We start from the raw sequence: 21,752 nt of genomic DNA, 5'->3' as shown, positions 1-21,752 counted from the left end.
TCCAGCAGTATTACAAGATGGGGGTTCCTATCCCCGTTTTAGAGTTGAGAGAATTGAGGCGCGAAGATGTTCTGTATGAAGTCACACACACAGTGAGTGAGGGAGCTGCAGTTCAAACCCAACAGCCTGGCTCCAGAGCCCATGGTTTCCCCAGCCCTCGCTGGGTAGACAGCTGTATTGAAAGCATTTTTCCTCCCCGTAAGCTGCACAAATCTAATCCTCAGACAAACAGATGAACACTCTCTCCACCCTGAGCCACAGTCAGCAGGGGGAACAGTAGCTCACTCTCCTGGAGCTACAGGTTGCCCTGGTAACCTGCCAGCCAAATCTGCCTCTGAGGGTGTAAATCCCACTTCAGCTTTACTAGGAGACACGAATGAGTCCGTTTGAGAAATGAATCACATAGGAATCAATTGTGTTTACTTCCTGGTTTTTGGTTTTGTTTTACTTTTTGCTCATTTCTAAAAACCAAAGAGCTATATTATATAATTGGGTCAAGCAGATTAGGGGAAGAGGTCTCAAATCTAGGGTTTACAGACTAAAAATAGACACCATTTTCTTTTTCTTTTTTTTTTTTTTTTTTTAAGACAGAGTCTCACTCTGTTGCCGAGGCTAGAGTGCCGTGGTGTTAGCCTAGCTCACAGCAACCTCAAACTCCTGGGCTCAAGCGATCCTTCTGCCTCAGCCTCCCGGGTAGCTGGGACTACAGGCATGTGCCACCATGCCTGGCTAATTTTTTCTATATATTTTTAGTTGGCCAATTAATTGTTTTTCTATTTTTAGTAGAGACGGGGTCTCACTCTTGCTCAGGCTGGTTTCAAACTCCTGACCTTGAGCCATCCTCCCGCCTCGGCCTCCCAGAGTGCTAGGATTACAGGCGTGAGCAGCCTGGCCCTATTTTCTGCTATACAGTTAGAAGTACATTATATCTTTGAGCCTTTGATTGTGGGTATGCTGTGTATCCTGAATGCTCCCCTAACCTAAGGAACACACTAGGAGGTAGGCCAGGTTGTCCCGGAGGCCTCTGTGCCTTCCCTGACCACAGATTAGATGCTATTATCACTCAGTCTTGACAGACAGCACAGAGCACACATTCTATAATTAGCACTTGCATACACTGAGTCATAGGGAGGGGATACAAATGAAGATTTATTAAGCACCTTCTGAGCTGTGCTAGACATTTCTGTACTCCACATTTCCTTTATATCACTTAGGATTCTTGTTGACAAGAATCACAAAACCCACTCTGGGAGTTTAGATAGAAAAGAAATTTAGTAAAGGGTAATGGAAGATTCAGGAACTGGCCTTGGCAGCTATCCAGCCAGAAATAATGTCCCAGACCCACTGCAAACCCGATTAGGAAGCCAGATGTGGTGGCTCACTCACGCCTGTAATAGTAGCACTTTGGGTGGCTGAGGTGGGAGGATCGATTGAGGCCAGGAGTTCAAGACCAGCCTGAGCAACATAGCGAGACCTCGTCTCTACAAAACAATAGAAAAATCATTCAGGCATGGTGGCATGCACCTGTAGTCCCAGTTACTTGGGAGGCTGAGGCAGGAGGATTGCTTGAGCCCAGGAGTTTGAGGTTGCCGTGAGCTATGATGATACCACTGCAGTCTACCCTGGGTAACAGAGTGAGACCCTGTCTCACAAAACAAAACAAAAAATTAGGATTCTCATGCTGTCACTTCTGAGCCCAGACCTGCAGTTTACACAGCTGACACCACCAATGCTGGGCCCTGGACTTTGCCTCGGGAACTGGGCTATCTAATATGGGACCCACTGGACACGTGGGGTTATTTAAGTTTAAATTAATTACACTTAAATAAAATCTAAAATTCAGTTGCCCAGTGGCACCAGCCACATTTAAAGTGCTCAGTAGCCATGTGTGGCTTGTGGCTGCCCTGTTGCCCAGCACACCTTAGCTATATTGTACTAGTTTAGAACATTCCATCATCACAGAAAGTTCAGTTGGTCAGTACTGCTCTAGAACCACTAGCTCTGCTCCCCCTGCAAAGTGCAGTTGCCAAAGCCTGAGTGACCCCTGCTTGTACACATCACTGGCTTCTGATTGACATGCAGGACAGGTGCGTCTTGTGGGGGAGCTTCAGTCACGTGCCCATGCCCTGGCTGCAGGAAGTCTGGCATTTGCAGGTTTTATGATAAGAGGAGGGCTCTCATGCATCAGATGGAGAATTCACAGACATCCAAAGGGGCGGGAGGTTAGATCCTGGGCAACCGAAGAAAGGAATGACAACTCTCCACTCGATGATTAGATCCTTTCCTCAGCCCTGTTGTTGTTTTTCCATTTCACAGACGAGTAGCTGGGAAATTAGGTAACTGAGTATCACGCGGCGAAGAGATGACAGAGTTGGATATGAATCAGGCCTATCGGACTCCAAAAAGCCAGGAACTTTTGCCCTCTACCAGTCTATGTGTGTAGCAGAATATACATCTCCCTGGGCCTTGGACACTAACATCCGGGTCCCTGCTCTGCTACTGTACATATACTGTTTATTCTTCATTTGCTGAATGCATACTCTGAGTCTTGATCAATGCAGAGACACAGGAATCAGCCATGTCCTCAAGGAGCTCACAGTAGGGTGGGGGACAAGATGTGCTCAGAGTCAAGTCAATGTATTACTATAATCAGCACCAGGCCTGGGGAAAATGGACTCACTATCAAACCTTTGATAAGTCACCCCCAACCATTCGGGCCTCTGTTTTCTCAATTTTTTTTAATTTTTTTTTTTTTGCCCTTTGTTCCTATTGTGTTGTCTCTTTCTTATTAATTCAGAGAGATTCTTTACATAGTCAAAATACTAATCCTTTGTTAGTTATAATTGTCTCAAACATCTGTTTATTTTTTCACTCTCTGAATGACATACTATTAGATGAACAGAAGTTTTAAATTTTGTGTACTCAAATGTATGAATATTTTGTGTTTTTAACATTTGTTATTAATATTTATTTATGAAAATTTTTCTTACTCAGTGGTCATTAAAATATTCTTTATGTTTTATAAAATTGTAAAGTTTTGCCATTTTCAACATTTTTTTGTTTTGTTTTCTCATTTTAAGTAATAAATATTAATGAGATAATTTCCTCTGATTTTTATCAACTTTTTATTTCTATCAATTCCAAACATACTCTTGGATATTAAGAAGTATGTTGTTTAATTTCCAAATATTTGGGACCTTTCCAGATTATCATTTTGTTATTGATTTCTAATTTGGTCCCCCTGTAGTCAGAGAATAGATTCTATCATTTCATTCCTTTTGAATTTGTTCAGCTTGTTTTGTGGCCCAAATGTGGTCTATCTTGACGAATGTTCCGTCTGTGTGTACTTGAAAAGAATGTGAATCTGCCGCTGTTGGCTGGAGTAGTCTATAAAGATCATTAGGTCGAGTTGGTTGACAGTGTTGTCCAAGTCTTTTATGTCCTTACTGGTTTTTTTTCCCCTACTTGTTCTTTTAATTACTGGGCCACGAAGATTAAAATCTCAAATTTAAATTGTGGATGTGACTATTTCTCCTTTTGGTTCTCAGTTTTTGCTTCATGTAAATTGAAACCTTTTTATTAGTGCATATACATTTAGGATTCTTACGTCTTCTTGATGAATTGACCCTTTTATTATTTATGAAACATTACTGTCCAAATGTCTGCTTTGTCTGATAAAAATATAAATATTCCAGCATTTCTGTGGTTTGTGTTGCTTGGTCTATTTTAATCCATCATTTTTCTTTAAGCTTGCTGTGTTTCTATTCAAAGTGCTATTGTGGTCTACTTGGGTCTCACTTTTTCATTCAGATTGGCAATTTCTGCCTGATAGGAGGCATTCAGACAATTTACACTTAATGTGATTCTCATTACATCTACCATCTTGCTGTTTTTTCTTACTTGTCACTTCCCTCCTCTTTTTCTGTTTATTTTTATTGGATTCCTTGAGTATTTTTCTTAGTATTCCATATTTTATCTCCACATTTGACTTATTAGCTATGTTTCTTTTTTGGAAAAGTGAAGTGCTAGTGGTTACTCCAGGATTTAGGAATTTTTTAAAAGATTTATCACAGTCTTTCTTCAGATAATATCATATTACTTCACATGTTCAAACCTACACCAATACATTTAATTTCTCCCCTCCTGTTCTTTGTACAATTGTTGTCATACATTTTACTTTATACTTACTGTAAATCCCACAGTACCTGGCTTTTATAATTGCTTAAACAAGCAATTGTATTTTTAGAGAAAATGTTTTAATGAATAAAAAGTTATGTTATATTTTTCCACGTATTTGCCATTTCTACACTCTTTGTTCCTTTGGTTGATTCAAATATCCAGAGTGTCATTTTCGTTTGGCCTAAAAACTTCCTTTAACATTTCTTGTAGTATGTGTCTACTGCTGCTCATAACAAAGTCTCTTTGTCTTATTTTTGACACATATTTTTACTAGATAAAGAATTCCAGGTTGACAGGCTTTTTTTTTTCTTTTCCACACTTTAAAGATGTCATTCAGTATCTTTTGGTTTGCATTTTCTTCTAATGAAGAGGCAGCAGCTACACTTACCTTTCTTCCCCCTGTATAACATGTCTTTTTTTCCTGACTGGTTTAAAGACTTACTGTTTATCACTGGTGTTTAAGTTTGATTATGATATACCATGATGTGATTTTCTTTGAGTTTTCTGCTCAAGGCTAATTGAACTGAGTTTATAGTTTTCATGCAATTTGGAAATTTTAAGGCCATTATTTCTACCTTTTCTCCTGCTCTGCCCACCCCCCCCCCATATTGTCTCATGAGTCATCAAGGCTCTCTTCATTTTTTACTCCTTGTCTCTCTGCACTTCAGTTTGGATAATTTCTACTTCTGTATCTTCGAGTTTGCTCACCTTTTTTTCCTGCACCACATAATCTTTTTTAAAAGCCCATTCAGTATATTTTCATTTCAGGTATTATATTTTTTAGCTCTAGAAATTTCAATCTGTTCTTCTTTACAGTTTTCCTTTCTCTTCTCTTTATATTCATGCTTTCCTTTAATTTCTTGATCATATTTATAATTACTCCTTTAACATCCTCATCTCTATCATTTTGGGGTCTTTTTCTATTTACTGATTTTTCAAATATTGAGTGGTTATGAGTCACATTTTCCTGCTTCTTTGCATATTTAGCAATTTTTGATTGAATGCTAGACATTAAGAATATTAAGTTGTTAAAAGTTAATTTGGGCCAGGTACAGTGGCTCACGCCTATAACCCTAGCACTCTGGGAGGCCAAGGCAGGAGGATCGATTGAGCTCAGGAGTTCAAGACCCAGCCTGAGCAAGAGTGAAATCTAGTCTCTACTAAAAATAGAAAACTTAGCCTGGTGTCATGGCACACACCTATAGTCCCAGCTACTTGGGAGATTACAGCAAGAGGATTGCTTGAGCCTAGGAGTTTGAGGTTGCAGTGAGCTACTATGATGCCACTGCCCTCTACCCAGGGTGACAGGGTGAGACTCTGTCTCAAAAAAAAAAAAACGTTCTGGATTTTGTTGTCATCCTTTTAAGAGGACTCAATTTTGTCTTGACAAATAGTTGAATTACTTGCGAATCAGCTTCATTTTTTAAAGACTTATTACTTCTATTGTAGTAAAATATACATAATATAAAATGTATGATTTTCCAGACTTAATTTTAAGCTTTGTTAGGAAGAGTCTAGAATTTTCTCTAGTTCTAGTTAAGTCCTTCTACTGAGGTGTGACCTTTCCTGGGAACTAATGCCCCACGACTGATTATTGCTAATGACTGATTCTGGGTGACATTTTAGGCTTTGTACTGGTTGACTCTTTAAGCTGCACTATGAACTTTACTATAAGTACATTCCAAATAACTAACTTTTCTCCTTGAAAAAATTTAACATGTTTTCTGTTAAAACTCCAAGTGAAATCTCTGCATGATAATATTCTGTGGTTGCTCAGTTGTTCCCTCACAGTGGTGCCTTTGTGTCTCTTTTCTTAAATTACCTGTACTTGTGGACAATCTAGACAAAGAAGCAGAAAATGAGTATTAGTGCTGCTTTTGTTTCTTATCAGCCGTGGGATTTCCTTCATGTAAAATGAATGCTACAGAGCCTGTTTCCTTGAGTATGTGAGAATTCAGTCAGAACAGAGTTTAGGGAAGTACTCTGTGAATTCTATAAATTAGTGGCCCATGGAACTCTCCTCCTGGTCAGGGATGAAGCAATTTATATATTTGAAAGCCTTTATATATTTGAAAGCCTCTCTTTTCCTCATGTTCTTGTCTTTGTAGTTGTTTTTCCTCTTCACCTGAGCGAGGAGAATGTTAAAGCTTCCTGTTGAAATTCTCAAGGTAGGCCGTCACGGTGGCTCACGCCTGTAATCCTATCACTCTGGGAGGCCAAGGTGGGCGAGATCCTTTGAGCTCAGGAGTTCGAGACCAGCCTAAGCAAGAGCAAGACCCCATCTCTACCAAAAATAGAAAAAATTAGCCAGGCATGGTGGCACATGCCTGTAGTCCCAGCTACTGGGGAGGCTTAGGCAGAAGGATCGCTTGAGCCCAGGAGTTGGAGGTTGCTGTGAGCTAGGCTGATGCCATAGCACTGGAGCCAGGGCAACAGAGTGAGACTCTGTCTCAAAAAAGAGAAAGAAAGAAATCCTCAAGGTCACTTTGGACTGAGCTGGAATGGAAATGCTTCTTTTTAATGTTTGTTTTTTCAGTGACCCAGAACTGTTTGTTTTTTAAGTGTAAGCCACATTATTCTGCACCTAAAATGAAGCTTACTAATGCCAAAAATTACTGCTGAAATCAGTTATTTCCATCTGCGGGGGGATTTTTTCACACTAGGTTCATTTGTCAAGGCAACAGCTGAGGCTATGATTGATTACTTATACCCTAGGAAGCTAGGCTGTGTAAATTTAGAAATAGCTATTCTTTTACGCTAAAAATCAGTATCACAGGAGATTTCATCTGTGCTGTTACAGTGAACACATCTTGGCAGTGTAAGTGTCTGTTGTGTTAAGCATGTTAAACAAAACTTTTGTTCAGTAAAAGCTTCTGTGGATGAGAAACTAATTAATGAAGTAAAAAAATCAGAATTTTCGCTGAGGGGATGGGCCTGCTGCCGATGGTTGCTTAAGTTGAGACTTGTTAGGAACCAAAGGAAATTTACGTATTGTTTTCAAAAAATGAACTATCCAAAACAACAAGCCCTGCCAAAGGGGATCATAGATTTAGTGAACAGAGACTATCCACATGCTAAATGCCCAGGCCACATGACCCTTTCAATCAAATCACATCACTCTTTTTTTCTCTTCTAAATGACTATTTTTTAGCATTAAGGGACAATGCTCAGGGCCACTGGCCTGGCCTGGGCTTGGCCCCACAGAAAGTGTAAAGTCATGGAGGTGATCAGCAGGAATATATTTTTAGATGTTCAAGGTCTCTCTCACCCCTCGCATTCAATCAGCCATCAAATCTATTCTCCTCCTTCGATGGCCCTGGCATGTCTCCACTTCCCTCTATCCTCTATGGTACCACACTGATACAGTCAACCACCATTTCTTGACGGGCCATGTGATGCCTCTAGTCACCCTACTTCATGCAATTCAATCTCCATTCCAGTGTGACCTTCCAAATACTCGGTCTTGACTTCAGACTCTTCGACAGCTCTTTGTCATCCTCTGTGTAGCTCCAATTCTTTAACATGGTTTTCTAAGATCCTATGAATGGCTGGGTGTAGTGGCTCATGCCTGTAATCCTGGCACTTTGGGAGGCCAAGGTGGGAGGATTGCCTGAGCCCAGGGGTTCAAGACCAGTCTGGGCAATAGCAAAACCCTGTCTCTACAAAAAATAAAAAAAAAAATAACCCAGGTGTGATGGTGCATGCCTGTAGTCCCAGTTACTCAGGAGGCTGAGGCAGGAGGATCACTTGAGTCTGAGAGTTGGAGGCTGTAGTGAGCTATGGTGACGCCATGGCACTCTAGCCCAGGTAGCAGAGTGAGCAAGACCCCGTCTCAAAAAAAAGGACCCTACAAAGGCGGACTTCTGTTTGCCTCTCCTGTCTCAGCCCACACCTCTCCCCTGTCTAACTCTGCCCTCCAGCCTTTTAGTTCATCATTCATTCCATGTTCTTCCCCTTAATGAAGGACACTTTCCTCCCCACTCCCAAATTCACCTGTCAAATTCTGTCCAGTTCTTACTGATCCTTTTGGTCCCAATTTAAATATGAGTCTTCCTACAAATCTTCCCTGCTCAGCCTAGTGATGCTGTTGTCTTATACGTGGTGTCCGTGAACCTACATGAGCGTAGCTCTTCTACACTGTGTTGTAATTGCCTGCTCACGTGTTTTTCCCCCCTGGGCTGCCTGGTTCACTGCTTTATCCAGTGGTGTGTTGAAGCACCACCATCCTCCCCTTGCTTGGGTCAGAAACCTGTGTCATCCTGGCCCCTCTCGTTTCTGCAAGTCCTGTCTGTCAACATTGCACATGTTTCCTGAGTTCCCCCACTCCTCCCACCCACACTCTGCCAGGGGCCCAGCTGCCATCACTCTGCCCCAGTTATGGCCGCAGCTTCTTCCTGGGCCTGCCCCCACCATTCTAACCCTGCCCCCATCGGCCTGTCCTCAAGACGGAAACCAGCAGTGAGCTTCCCAAAGTACAACTGGAATCATGTCCCTCTCTGCCCAAATGTTGAGTGGCCTTCATCTCACTGCTAAGCCTCACCTGGATGTACGAGGCCTTACGTGATGTCCCTCTGGCCTCATCTGGTCCAACTGCAGTGGCCTCCTCACTGTCTGTAGAACATGCCAGAGCCTTTGCAGGTCCTGGAAGGCTCACACCCAGACTTCTCTTTGGCAAGCTCCCTCTCTTAATACAAGTTTTTACTCAAAAGTCACTTTCTCTGGAGCACTTCTCTGGCCAAGTTATCTAAAATTTCAACCCCTCCCCAACACCACAACCCACCTCTGCCCCACTTTATTATTTATCCATCCAACATAGTGTTTACCATATTGTTTACTGACTGACTTTGATCTCTGCTTGTCTTTCTCCCTCAAATGTGAGCTCCTGGTGCATAGGCATTTTGCCTCTTTTGTATCCCCAGCTCTGAGAACAGTGCCCAGCACGAGGTAGATCTCAAAAAGTATTTGTTGAATGAATGAATGAATGATGCAATATCTACCTAAAAGTTCAGCTAAGAGGATCAGACTGTTTCATCCATTCCTCTAAATATTTGCATGATTTTTCTAGAAATGAAGCTAGATCCTAAAGAGTAGGGCTCTGCAAGAACAATAGTGATGCCCATCATATATTGAGCCTTTCTCTGTACCTGGAATGGTGCTAAGCATGCAGGTAGCTCAGTAAGTCACTAAGAGGTTTGGAAATGTGCTCAACGTGACACAGCTCAAAGGTGGCTGTGCCGCTCTCGTGATCTCCAGAATGTTCCTTCGTCTGGATCTGCTTTGTCCCGAGGCTCGAGGGCTGTGGTGAGGGACCACGGCAGAGTCAGCCCTGTGAGCCCATCGTGATGACTACGGTATAGATGCTGTGGAGAAGGAGAATTGCATCCTGCTTTTAATATTTCCCTGCATTCGAAAATGTAGTTGGCTTTTTGACTCATGACACTGAGAATTTTGTCTGTAATGAGTATTCTCTGTTCTTATTTGACACTAGAAAACTTAATGCCAGGGATCCACCCCATCCTAACCCCCCGACCTTTTATAGTAGTATCAGACTCCATGGTATAAATGTAACATTTGTTTTCCTTTGACCTTCTTGTGTGTTTCTAATTTATGTTCACTTCCGGTCCTTTATGACTCTTGTGAGCTGCTTTGATTCCTTTGGGAGAATCAAGGCAGGGTATGAATACGTTGTGTCCCATTGTTGTGCCTCGTGTCATTAATTTTTCTATCCATCATTTAGGAAGTGGAAGCACAGTTGGAGGAAGTGAGGAAGAAATCAGAAAAGGAAATAAAGCAGCTGGAAGAAGAGAAAGTGGCCCTGAATGTGAAGCTCCAGAATTCTCTGCTTGAGGTACGCCCCAGATAAATTCAAGGCTTGGAGGGGATGGATGCTTCTGGGCCCTGGGAGTTTCTGCCTAACTGAGATGCCAGGAGGCTGTCCCCACCTCCTCCCATCCTCTCAAGAAGAAAGGACACTCTGCCAGACAGGAAGGCTGTCTAAGGGGAGGAGGATTTAGCTGCAAGCAACAGAGAGCCTGATTTAGAGAGGCGGAAACAAAGCGCATAAAAAAAGGACAGAGGAGGCTGCTGGTATTCATTCTGTGGCTAAACATGTCAGGCAGGGTCAGTCTGCAGCTCTCTGCCCTTTCCTTCTCCAAGGCTGCATTGGCACTTTCATGGGCCTGAGGCACTTTTGCTTTTCTAGGCCCTTCCTATACCAAAAAAAAATAATAATAATAAAATAAAATAAAACTCATATTTTATGACTGCACTGGTAGAAACACGAATATAATCTAAACTCTCCTTTTTTTTTTTCTGATCTTAAAAGAAATTGAAACATTTTTGTGGGCCTCTAAAAGTATCGAAGTTTCCAGTAGAAAAGGCTAGAAACAGGGTCCTAAGAGCCATTTCTAAGCCTGATTAGACCGAAAAATGTAAACACGTTTTCTTCCTTCTCCTGCCCTCCCTCACACCTGCCAGATGATGCTGGAGTCTCCCACCCCCTCGGGAAGCCACAAAGCTGGATCCTCAGTCCTGGCTGTGCATTACAACCTCTGGGGAACTTCTATGTATACAGAGGCCATGTGCAAAGCATTGTTTAGGAATATTTATACCTAGAGGTAAATCTCAAGAAGGCATCAGGATGATAGAATCAAATTTGGACCACTGGTCATCTCTAGGAGGGAGAGAATGTGAGGGGCTGCAACTGTATCTGTGATGTGTTATTTCTTCAGCAGAGTGGTGACCATACAGGTGTCAATTATATTTTTCTCTAACCCTTTGGCTATTTCTGAAATTATTATTAAAAAAAAAAATGATGAGCAAGTCGTCCCTTAGACTTGATCTATCAGGGTCTAGAGGTGGTTCTTGGCAAAATTTGCCATTGAAGCTTCTGTTCTAATGCAGACCACGGTGGGGCTGCACGGGAAAGAAGCCCATCTCTCTCTCTCTTCCCTCCCTTCCTCCCTTTCTCCCTCCTCTTTCTCCCTCCCTCCTCCTCCACTTCTCCCTTCATCTGCCCCTCCACCCCTTCCTCTCTTCCTGTTGAGCTGTGCTGCCCATCTTTGTATTGTTCCCCGGACCACTCAGCTCTGCAGAGCATAAGGTGACACCTTCCTGTATGTGTATGAGACCAGCCCAGTTGTCCCACTGAATCACCCAGGCCAGAGCAGCCTGGGCCAGGATGCGGCTATTTCTGTGAATGCCACTTAGAAGTCCTCTTTGAAAACAGCAGTGGCTAACATTTGTAGAGTACTTGCCCCAGTCAAGACACTGGCTAAGCACTATCTGAGCAGTTTACATTTACTAATTCTTCTAATCCTCACAACCACTTTATCATGAAGATGCTATTATTATCTCTGATCTACGAATGAGAAAACTGAGGCACAGTAAATCACTTCCTCAAAGTCACACAGCTAACAAGTAGCAGATCCGGGATTCAAACCCAGGTAACATGGCTCTAAAGACTGTACCCCTAACCAGCATTATTACCGTACCTTGCCTCTTTGATGCCTAAGGATCGCTCAGACCTGGGTGTTGACAGATTGCAAGGCCTGACCAAGCTGTTCACCATCAACAAAGGGCCTCAGTCTTGCTCTTCATTCTCAATTCCTTCCACCACCTACGTGGTACCTACCATCTACCCACCCACTTGCCAGCTCTCCTACCCTCACCGTAGTCACTACCCTGCCCTGCCCTGATCATTGTCAAGTCCTGTGGGTCCTGTGGGCTAAGCCTTTCTGTCCACTACCTTCTCTCTATACCTATGTCTTGGACTGAATCCCCAGAATGGCACCTAGACTCTTTCTTTATCTGCTTACAGACATTATATAATCAATTACATTGGACCCCTCTGAATATTTCATAGACCTTAGCAAGATGCAATGTAAGGACAGTTTCACTGTCTTGAGATATTTCTTTCCTAAATATTTTGAGAGGACATTCTGATGGTTTTGCTGTTCCTCTGCCATGTTGCCCAGAGTCTTGCAAGAGCATTGTCATGGATTCCCTGGCTCTGCATTCTCCCTAGGCCAGCTAATTCCAGAACTCATATTATAAAACCCCAATCTGCTCAAAGCACCACTCCTCCTTCCGTAAAAATCTTTATCCCTGTGTTTTTCACCATTTGGCCCCAACCTAACTTGCCACTACTATCCCTTCAAGGCCCTGCTCCCTTCCTCTGCTCTTTCATGTGCCCCCACCATGTGGAATCTTTCTTCAGTCTTCACATCCATCCCACCTGCCCTCTACCATCACACCTTCTGTTCCTGCTGCCTGGAATTGCACTCTCCCACCTTCATCGCTGGCAGACTCCTATTCATCCTTCGGTGCCCTTAAAGCTGCTTGAACTCTCCTGGGCAGACTTTACTGCTGTGAATTCTGTGCAGTAGTACCTATGTCATAATGGTTGTGAGGATTAAAAGAGTTAATAGTATCAAAGGCTTCGATCTGTGGCTGGCACAGAGTAAATGCACCATTAATGATGCTATTTTTATTTTGTATATACCTCTGCTGAGTGTTGCTGTGGTTGTAAACACATGTCTATCTCCCCATTAAATGACAGCTCCTTGAAGACAGAGACTGTGTTTTATTATTTTACTATCTTGGTCTCACTCCATTGCTTCCCTTCCCTCTTCTTACCTAGCATGGTACCTGACAAGTATTAGGTTTTCTAGAAAGATTTGCTAGCAAAGTCTCAGTTTCCTTTATGGATATTGGCCTCGTTTTCCTCAAAGTCTAGAGAAGGGAAGTAGTCTGTTTAATTGATATATTACAATTAGTTGGTTCATAATAATCATCATAATTAATAAGGCCTTAGAATTTTATAGCTCCTTCCAACCACTCTTCTCTCATTTTAACTGTACAATTTTTAAATGTTGTTCATTTTCTTTACTAACTAACTTTTTTTTTTTTGAGACAAAGTCTCACTCTGTTGCCCAGGCTAGAGTGCCGTGGCATCAGCCTAGCTCACAGCAACCTCAAACTCCTGGGCTCAAGCAATCCTCCTGCCTCAGCCTCCCAAGTAGCTGGGACTACAGGCATGTGCCACCATGCCCGGCTAATTTTTTCTATATATTTTTAGTTGGCCAATTAATTTCTTTCTATTTTTAGTACAGACAGGGGTCTCACCCTTGCTCAGGCTGGTTTCAAACTCCTGACCTTGAGTGGTCCACCCGCCTCGGCCTCCCAGAGTGCTAGGATTACAGGCGTGAGCCACCGTGCCCAGCCACCAACTAATTTTTTAAAAAAAGAAATCGAATGGCATTTCAGAAATGGTACAAAAGCCATCCTACAAATCTAGCATAGAAATAGGTGTATAAATAATTTAAAGGAAAGAGTGGAACACTGTAAGCCTGCTAAGCTCATCTTCTTCTGGAAAGACTGAGCAACTAGCTAATTAGAAATGGCATTTCTAGAAGCACGTGTGGAATTTATCTAATGGGACACTCTCCCCAGAACAGACAGACCCAGGAAGATCGATTCCCAGGTTGGTGACCATAGCCAGTAAATAGGACTTGGTTGCACTGCCCAGTGTTTGTTATCTTCTGTCTTAGGTTTTAAGGCTGGAAGAATTTATCCAACAAAATAAGGTACTCCCCCGAAGAGCTGAAGAGGGGCCCCAGGAACTAGACTGCCATTGCAGCAGCATTCTGGAGACCCAGGTAACCTCTCGCTTTAATTAGGATATTTCTCTTCTGCATCTCAGCACTCTGGCGTCCCCAGTGACACATGCTGATGCTAATGGGCTCTTTTACGTCTCCCTTCAGCACTGCCAAAATGCCGAGAAAAAAAAAAATCACCACAAAATCCATTTGCAAAAACCACAAAGAAAATAGAGTTCTGAGTAATTATCCACGTGGTTTGAAAAAGCATAACGCTTGTCAGATTAGCCTCCTCTCCTCTCTGAGAGCAGCCTGCCTGGCAGAGAGGGCGCCCCCCTAGAGCAAGGCCTCGATTCTGCCCAGCCTGAGCCAGGCAGTGCTGATATCGCCCCTTCCCGCCCTCGATCTCGTTCTGTCGCGTGGAGCTGCCCTCTCGTGAGCTGTGATGGATGGAGAGCAGAGGATGGTTCCTGTGTGTCTGTCTCATGGGAGGCTGTAGGATTTTTCTAGAACTGTCGTAATGAATTACCACATACTTGGTAGCTTAAACAACAGAAATTCGTTCTCTCACAGTTCTGAAGACCAGCAGTCCGAAATGCAGGTGCTGGCAGGGTTGGCTCCTGCTAGAGCCTGTGAGGAGAGCCTGTTCCCTGTCTCTCCCCAGCCGCTGGGTGCTGCTGGGCAGTCCTTGGCATTCCTTGGCTCGTAGACGCACCCCTGCAATATTGGCCTCTGTCATCATATGGCCTCCTTCCCTGTGTCTCTCTGTCTTCCCGTGGCCTTCTTATAGGGACCCCAGTCATTGGATTTAGGGCCCACCCTACTCCACTATGACCTCATCTTAACCAGTGACATCACCAAAGACCCTATTTCCTATTTCCAAATAAGGTCACATTCATAGGTACTGGGGGTCAGGACTTTGGTGTATCTTTTAGGATGGAGGCACAATTTAACCTACAACATAGACACTCAGTGACCATGCATTGCATGCTGTCAGAAACATAAATAATTTCCTTGAAGTCGGTGTTTGAGTGTGCTGGCTTCAGTAACCCTCTGTTTCGGCAGTGGGGATCCAACTGGTATCCTCCTTAATGATATTAAATTTAAAATAAGGTTGATAAGCTGGAGATTTCAATTCAAGAAGATTCTACCACAGGCTGTATTTTTAGGAGAAAATACAAGCACATAGAAGTTCTCAGTATGTCCTGGGGCTGATGAACAAGAGTCCAACTGTAGGTCACGTTGCCCATGAGCCTGTGCTATCTCCGCACCTCGGGGCTTTTCAGCTTCGGCACTGACTTTGGGGTTGGATAACTCTTTGTTGCGGGGGGCAGTGTCGTTTACTGTAACATGTGTAGCAGCGTCCCTGGCCTCCCCTCCCCAAATGCCAGTAACATCTCCTTCAAACTAAAAATGTCTACTGAGGGGGAAAAGTACCCCCAGTTGAGAACCACTAAAAAAAGCCAAAATACTAGAACATGTTGAAAACCATGGGTTGAGCTACCATGAAACTGAGCCCTCATCCGACCCTTCTTAATCTAGAACATTCTCCCTCACTGAGCTTGGTTTCTACAGGGCAGGGCAGACTCCTCCCGTATAGAGTTGCAGGAGGAACCTCGGCAAGTATCAGTTCCATCTGATCCAACTCAGCAGGCACAGTATTCACTCACTCATTCCACAGTCATTCGTGGGATACCCAGGGTGAGCCAGCCTGGGAGCTGGGTGCCGGAGGGGAGAAACGTGCATAAATAACCATGCTTTCATCTTGTCATAGAATTAAACATCTGGTGCAGTGTTTTCTACTAGAGAACTATTATGCACTTTGCAGGTATTGTTTGTGCTTTCAAATTAAGTTCTCTTTCCAAATAAGCAATCCATATATGTGGTACAGAATTCAAAAGGTATGTAAAGGAATATACTCCTTCCCCCAGCTTCCCCCATTCTAGAGAAAAATTCTAGTTTTATTTATCTCTTGTATATCCTTTCAGTGCTGTACTGTGCATATACAGGCATAATTATAGATATTCTTGGCCAGGCGTGATGGCTCAGGCCTGTAATCCTAGCACTCTGGGAGGCTGAGGCGGGCGGATCCCCCAAGGTCAGAGTTCGAGACCAGCCTGAGCAAGAGCGAGACCCTGTCTCTACTAAAAACAGAAAGAAATTAATTGGCCAACTAAAAACATATATAGAAAAAATTAGCTGGGCATGGTGACACTTGCCTTTAGTCCCAGCTACTTGGGAGGCTGAGGCAGGAGGATCACTTGAGCCCAGGAGTTGAGGTTGCTGTGAGCTAGGCTGACGCCACTGCACTCTATCTCAGACAACAGAGTGAGACTTTGTCTCAAAAAAAAAAAGATATTCTTTTTTTTCCCTTCAAATGATAGCATACTCTCCTACATTCTGGGTTTTTTAACTTCAATCTTTATAGCTTTGAAATTATAACACATCAATACATTTCCATATCAACTTCATTAAAAAACATAACAACTGTCTAGTTCTCCTTTGACTAGAAAAACCATAATATATTTAACTTTTCTCTTATGATGGACATTTAAGTGGTTTTTAATTTTTTGCTATTCTAGATAATACTTCAATGCATAGCACATATAGAGGGGTATATAGTGTAGTAAGCGGTTATGCAAGCTCACCCCTGAACCAGACACCTGAGTTCTTACTGGTTGAATAGTCTTGGACAAATGATTTAATGTCTCTTTGCCTCAGCACTGCCAGCTATAAGACGTGGATGATGACACCACCTACCTACCTCAGAGGGCCTTTTTGAGGACTAAATGAATTAACATCCATCTGGTGTTCGAAACAGCACCCGGCACGTGTAAATGCTCCATAGATGCTAACTCTTACTCCTGTAGAACTTGCTGGGTCCAGTGATGTGTGTGTGTTTTTAACATTGTCAGATGCTGCCCCACTGGCTCCCACTTGAGGTGGTTCCACTTTGTCCTCCCACCGGCCACACATACGCCTGCAGCCGCACACCTTCACCAGCCTAGTGAGCTGCCAAACTTTCTGAACTTTCCCAATCAGAGAAGATTTACGATTGAGTCCAGATAGTTCTGGCAAGCCAACCGTATGCTGGCCCCGCAAGTTGAAGTTTTGCCTAGATCTAGATGATGTGTGAGCAACGTACTGCAGTGTGGCCGTACCTGAAACAACACAGGGCAACAATGTAAGGCGTGGAGGTGACGCCAGGGAGGCTTATCAGGGCTTGAACAATCTGATGGCTGACCTGCTGCTGGAAACAGGGATGCTATTATAGAACAGGATGTTAAATGACAGCTTCCCCAGTGATGTTCTTGCTGCATGGTGCCGCTATAAAATTTAAGTTTGCTCAAGACTCAGGGGTTTCAGCTTAGGCTCTCAGGTGTTCTGCCAAAGCATTTCAGTGAGTCAAGAGAGATAAAAATAATAATACCGCTGGAGAGCAGACTCTCCCCTCCATTCCCAGAATATGCAGAGAGAGGGCTGCCAAACCAGGGTGTGGCTCTGTCCCCACCAAATTTAGCTGGGACCTTACTGAGCCTTTTGTCCTGGTCTTTCCTGGCCAGGCCCTTTGATTCTCTTCGATTCAAAGTTTCATTAATTGGTTTTCAGAAAGCCATTTTAGTCTTGGTAATTCTGATGGAAAACTTTTTTCTAGAACATTTCTTTGTTGTCTGGGTCACACTGAACTGGGGCTAGAGAAGAATAGAAGTTTTCATAGATGCGCTCGTCTGTTCCCTCTCCAGAAGGAAAACAATAGTCATTTCTGGTAACTGTTATTCAAGTCATTTAATGTATGCAAATATGTATGAGGGCTGTCACTACACAAGCCTTGAGTCTAGATGTCCAAGTGAATGAGGTTCAAGCTTGATCCTTGAAGGGCTCAAATTCAAATGGGGGAAATAAATATTTACTTAAATAATATCCTGGCATGATGAGTACTGTAACAATGGCAAGAATTCTCTGGCAGCTCATATGGGAGAGGAAGTTTTCTACCCGGGGCAAGAGTCCAGGACGGTTTTCCAGAAGAGTGACATCTGCTGACATCTGCCTCATGCTGGAATTTGACTTCACCAGGAAAAGGACTGCCAGGGGAAGCTGCACAGGCAGGATCCCTGTGGGAAGGGAGCCAAGGTCACTCTAAAGCTCTCCCAGCCTGAGAAGTGTCCCCTCTCACTGGGGTCTGCTGGCAGCAGTCACCGTGACCACACCTGGAGGACCACGTGAATCCAAGGTGGCAGCTGAATCTGGGCAGTCAGCAGACAGATGATCGATCACTAGGTTCTTAACTGTGACGTCCTGAGTGTCTTCAGGCCATTAGCGGCTGGCACCCTCCATCTGGTGTGACTAAAGGTGTCCACTTTGATCTGACACGGAACAAGGAAGGCTGCCCTTCACTCCATGGGGAGGTTTCTGGCATCAGCTGAGATTCACTGGAGCCCAAGAGGACAGCATAGAATAGGGTAGCAGCCCCCATCTGAGGGTCAGGACATGGGTTCTGCCCCAGCTCTACCCCAGACCTGCTCAGGGACCTCAGGCAACTCCAAAACCCTTCCTGAGATCAGGTTCCTCATAATGGCAAGCAGAGGTAAGGCCCTGACTGTGTGCCAAGCACATAGAGCTTTACACAGTCCTCAAACAACAGTTTGCCCCAAGTATTATCCTCATCTTATAGGGAAACTAAGTCCAAAGAGTGCCACCAGGGCCTGTGCTCTAAGCCAGCAGTCCCCAATCTTTTTGGCACCAGGGACGGGTTTCATGGAAGATAATTTTTCCATGGACCAAGGGCAGGGGGAAGGAGGGGGGATGGTTTCAGGATGATTAAAGTGCACTACAGTCATTGTGCAGTCAAACCCCTCTGCTAATGATAATCTGTATTTGCAGCCACTCCCCAATTCTAGTATCACTGCCTCAGCTCCACTTCAGGTCATCAAGAGTGCACAACTTAGATCCCTTGCATGCACAATTTACGGTAGGGTTCGCTCTCCTATGAGAATCTAATGCCACAGCTGATCTGACAGGAAGTGGAGCTCAGGCAGTGATGCAAGTGGTGGGGAGTGGCTGTAAATACAGATGAAGATTTGCTCACTCTCCCACTGCTCACCTTGTGCTGTACACCCTGGTTCCTAACAGACCACGGACTGGTACCAGTCCACTGCCTGGGGGTTGGGGACCGGAGCTCTAAGCCATGATGCTATACTACTTCTCATTAGTAAAAGGGAAGCGATAATCCCTGCTCTCCATTCCCCCAGAGACTTGTGATAATGAACAGAAGAAAGCACTTGAAGGCATTTTGCAAAACTGCTAAAGATTCTATAAATGTAAGGTGACTTTATAGTATCTATTATAGTCCTCAATAATCATTTCAGCAAAACTTCATTAGATTAGTTGTTCTATTTTAAGATGTACCCAATGCCACCTTTGAAAGATTGTCAAATGAGCTCGAAAATGACTTTGAATATTCCCTTCCAGGAGATTTCCTGGGCATAGGTGTTTCTTTAAAATAGAAACAATCCAGGAGAGGTTAAATGACTGGAAGATGAAAGATGAAGACTTAATGTGAACGAACCCAGGTTTAAAATAACCAGCCATTTGCTTGGGAGGAGTTGGGAGGAGGCTTTTCCAGTGGATGGTTTGGGGGAGGAGTGGAACTATTTATCTTTCTGTGCAAACTAGTCATGCCCAGGTCACTTGAGTACTGAAGAGAGCTCAGCTGAACCTGAGCGAAATGGCTAATGGGGAACCCAAGAGGAGGCATCAGGTTCAGTGACTTGGGATACACCTGCAGAGGCTCAGGGTTTATTCCTACTAGAAGGCTTGCTAGAATCTTAAGCACATAACCAAAAAAGGGCAGCTGGAGAGCCTATTCCATTTAGAGTTCAGAGAAGGGGACAATTAAAGCAAGTATTGCTGGGCTTGAAAGTGGTCATTCAACCAGCTCTTTATTGATCTCCGTGGTCAAGTTCATTTGTAAAATACAGTCATTTGTAAAATATGTCATTTAATGGAGACACATTCTGAGAAATGACACAAACCTGGATGGCAAAGCCTACTACACACCTAGGCTATATGGCGACATCAAGTAACATATTACTGTACTGAATAGCAGTTGTTATTGCTGTACTGAATAAAATTGTTAGCAATTATAACACAACAGTAAGTATTTGCGTATCTAAACATAGAAAAGGTAGTGTGTTGTGCTGTGTCTTTGCAATGGCTGCAGCGTCACCAGGCAATAGGAATTTGTCAGTTCCATATACAGCCATACCTTGGGGATGTTGTGAGTTCAATGGAAGACCACCATAATAAAGTGAATATTACAATAAAGCAAGTCACACAAATTCTTTGGTTTCTCAGTGCATATAAAAAGTTACGTTTACACGATATAGTAGTCTATTAAGTATACAATAGCATTATGTCTAAAAATGCAAAGTACATACTTTAATTTAAAAATATACTTTGGGGCCAGGCGTGGTGGCTCACGCCTGTAATCCTAGCACTCTGGGAGGCCGAGTTGGGCAGATTGCTCAAGGTCAGGAGTTCGAAACCAGCCTGAGCAAGACCCCGTCTCTACTAAAAATAGAAAGATATTAATTGACTAACTAAAAATATATAGAAAAAAATTAGCCAGGCATGGTGGCACATGCCTGTAGTCCCAGCTACTTGGGAGGCTGAGGCAGAAGGATCGCTTGAGCCCAGGAGATTGAGGTTGCTGTGAGCTAGGCTGACGCCATGGCGCTCACTCTAGCCCAGGCAACAAAGTGAGACTCTGTCTGAAAAAAAAATGAAAAAATAAAAATATACTTTGTGTCTCTGTCACATTTTGGTAATTCTCCCCATATTTTAAACCTTTTCATTATTATTATATCTGTAGGTGATCTGTGATCTGTGATCTTTGATATTACTATTGTAATTGCCTTGGGGTGCCATGAACCATGCCCATATAAGAAGTTGAATGTAATTGATGAATGTGCCTGTTCCAACTGCTCCACCAACCAGCTGTTCCCCCATCTCTCCCTTGCTCTCTCTTTTCTTGGGCCTCCCTGTTCCCTGAAACACAATATGGAAATTAGGGTAATTAATAACCTTACAGTGGCCTCTCCATGTTCAAGGGAAAGGAAAAGTAGAGCTTCTTTCACTTTAAATCAAAAACTGGAAATGATTAATTTTAGAGAGGAAGGCATGTTGAAATCCAAAATAGGTTGAAAGGTAGGGATCTTGTATCAGTTAGGCAAGTTGTAAATGCAAAGGAAAGTTCTTGAAGCACTTGCTGCTTCACCTTGCACTTTTATGCTACAGAGATGGCTTCTTTATTTTAAACATCATGAAATAACTTCTAGTAGCTTCCAACTTTTCATCTGTAGCTTCCTCACTTCTCTCAGCCTTCACAGAATTGAAGAGAATTAAGGGCTTGCTCTGGATTAGGCTTTGAGTTAAGGGAATGTTGTGACTGGTTTGATCTTCTATTAAGACCACTAAAACTTTCTCCATATCAGCAATAGGACTGTTTTGCCTTCTTGTTTGTTTGTTTGTTTGTTTTGAGACAAGGTCTTACTCTATCACCCCGGCTAGAGTGCAATGGCATGATCATAGCTCACGGCTACCTCAAACTCCTGGGCTCAAGCAATCCTCCTGCCTCAGCCTCCCGAGTAGCTGAGACTACAGGCATGTGCCACCACGTCCGGCTAAAACAGTGAAAACACAAATGATAAGGAAGGAAAACAGGCTGAGCATGGTGGCTCATGCCTGTAATCCTAGCACCTTGGGAGGCCAAGACAGGAAGATTGCTTGAGGTCTAGAGTTCAAGACCAGCCTGAGCAAGAGCAAGATCCCATCTCTACAAAAAAATAAAAAAAAGAAAGAGGCAGGCAGATCATTTGAGCTCAGGAGTTCGAGACCAGGCTGAGCAAGAGCAAGACCCCATCTCTACTGAAAAAAAAAAAATAGAAATAAATTAGCTGGACAACTAAAAATATA

The 21,752-nt window shown here is 43.4% G+C and overlaps 1 protein-coding gene across 1 annotated transcript in view; it reads left to right on the top strand.

Moving 5' to 3' along the window:
- FAM184B (family with sequence similarity 184 member B) overlaps positions 1-21,752 on the top strand; it is a 113,111-nt gene that overhangs the window by 60,204 nt on the left and 31,155 nt on the right. Inside the window, exons 6-7 of the mRNA XM_012737526.2 lie at positions 9,917-10,027; positions 13,731-13,838. Coding sequence (XP_012592980.1) covers positions 9,917-10,027; positions 13,731-13,838 — 219 coding nt within the window. The remainder of the gene's footprint in view (positions 1-9,916; positions 10,028-13,730; positions 13,839-21,752) is intronic.

The sequence above is a fragment of the Microcebus murinus genome, chromosome 3 (assembly GCF_040939455.1).
Source record: "Microcebus murinus isolate Inina chromosome 3, M.murinus_Inina_mat1.0, whole genome shotgun sequence".
Lineage (NCBI taxonomy): Eukaryota > Metazoa > Chordata > Mammalia > Primates > Cheirogaleidae > Microcebus > Microcebus murinus.
Note: the sequence above shows the minus strand (reverse complement) of the source record. Positions and strands in the feature narration are given on the sequence as shown.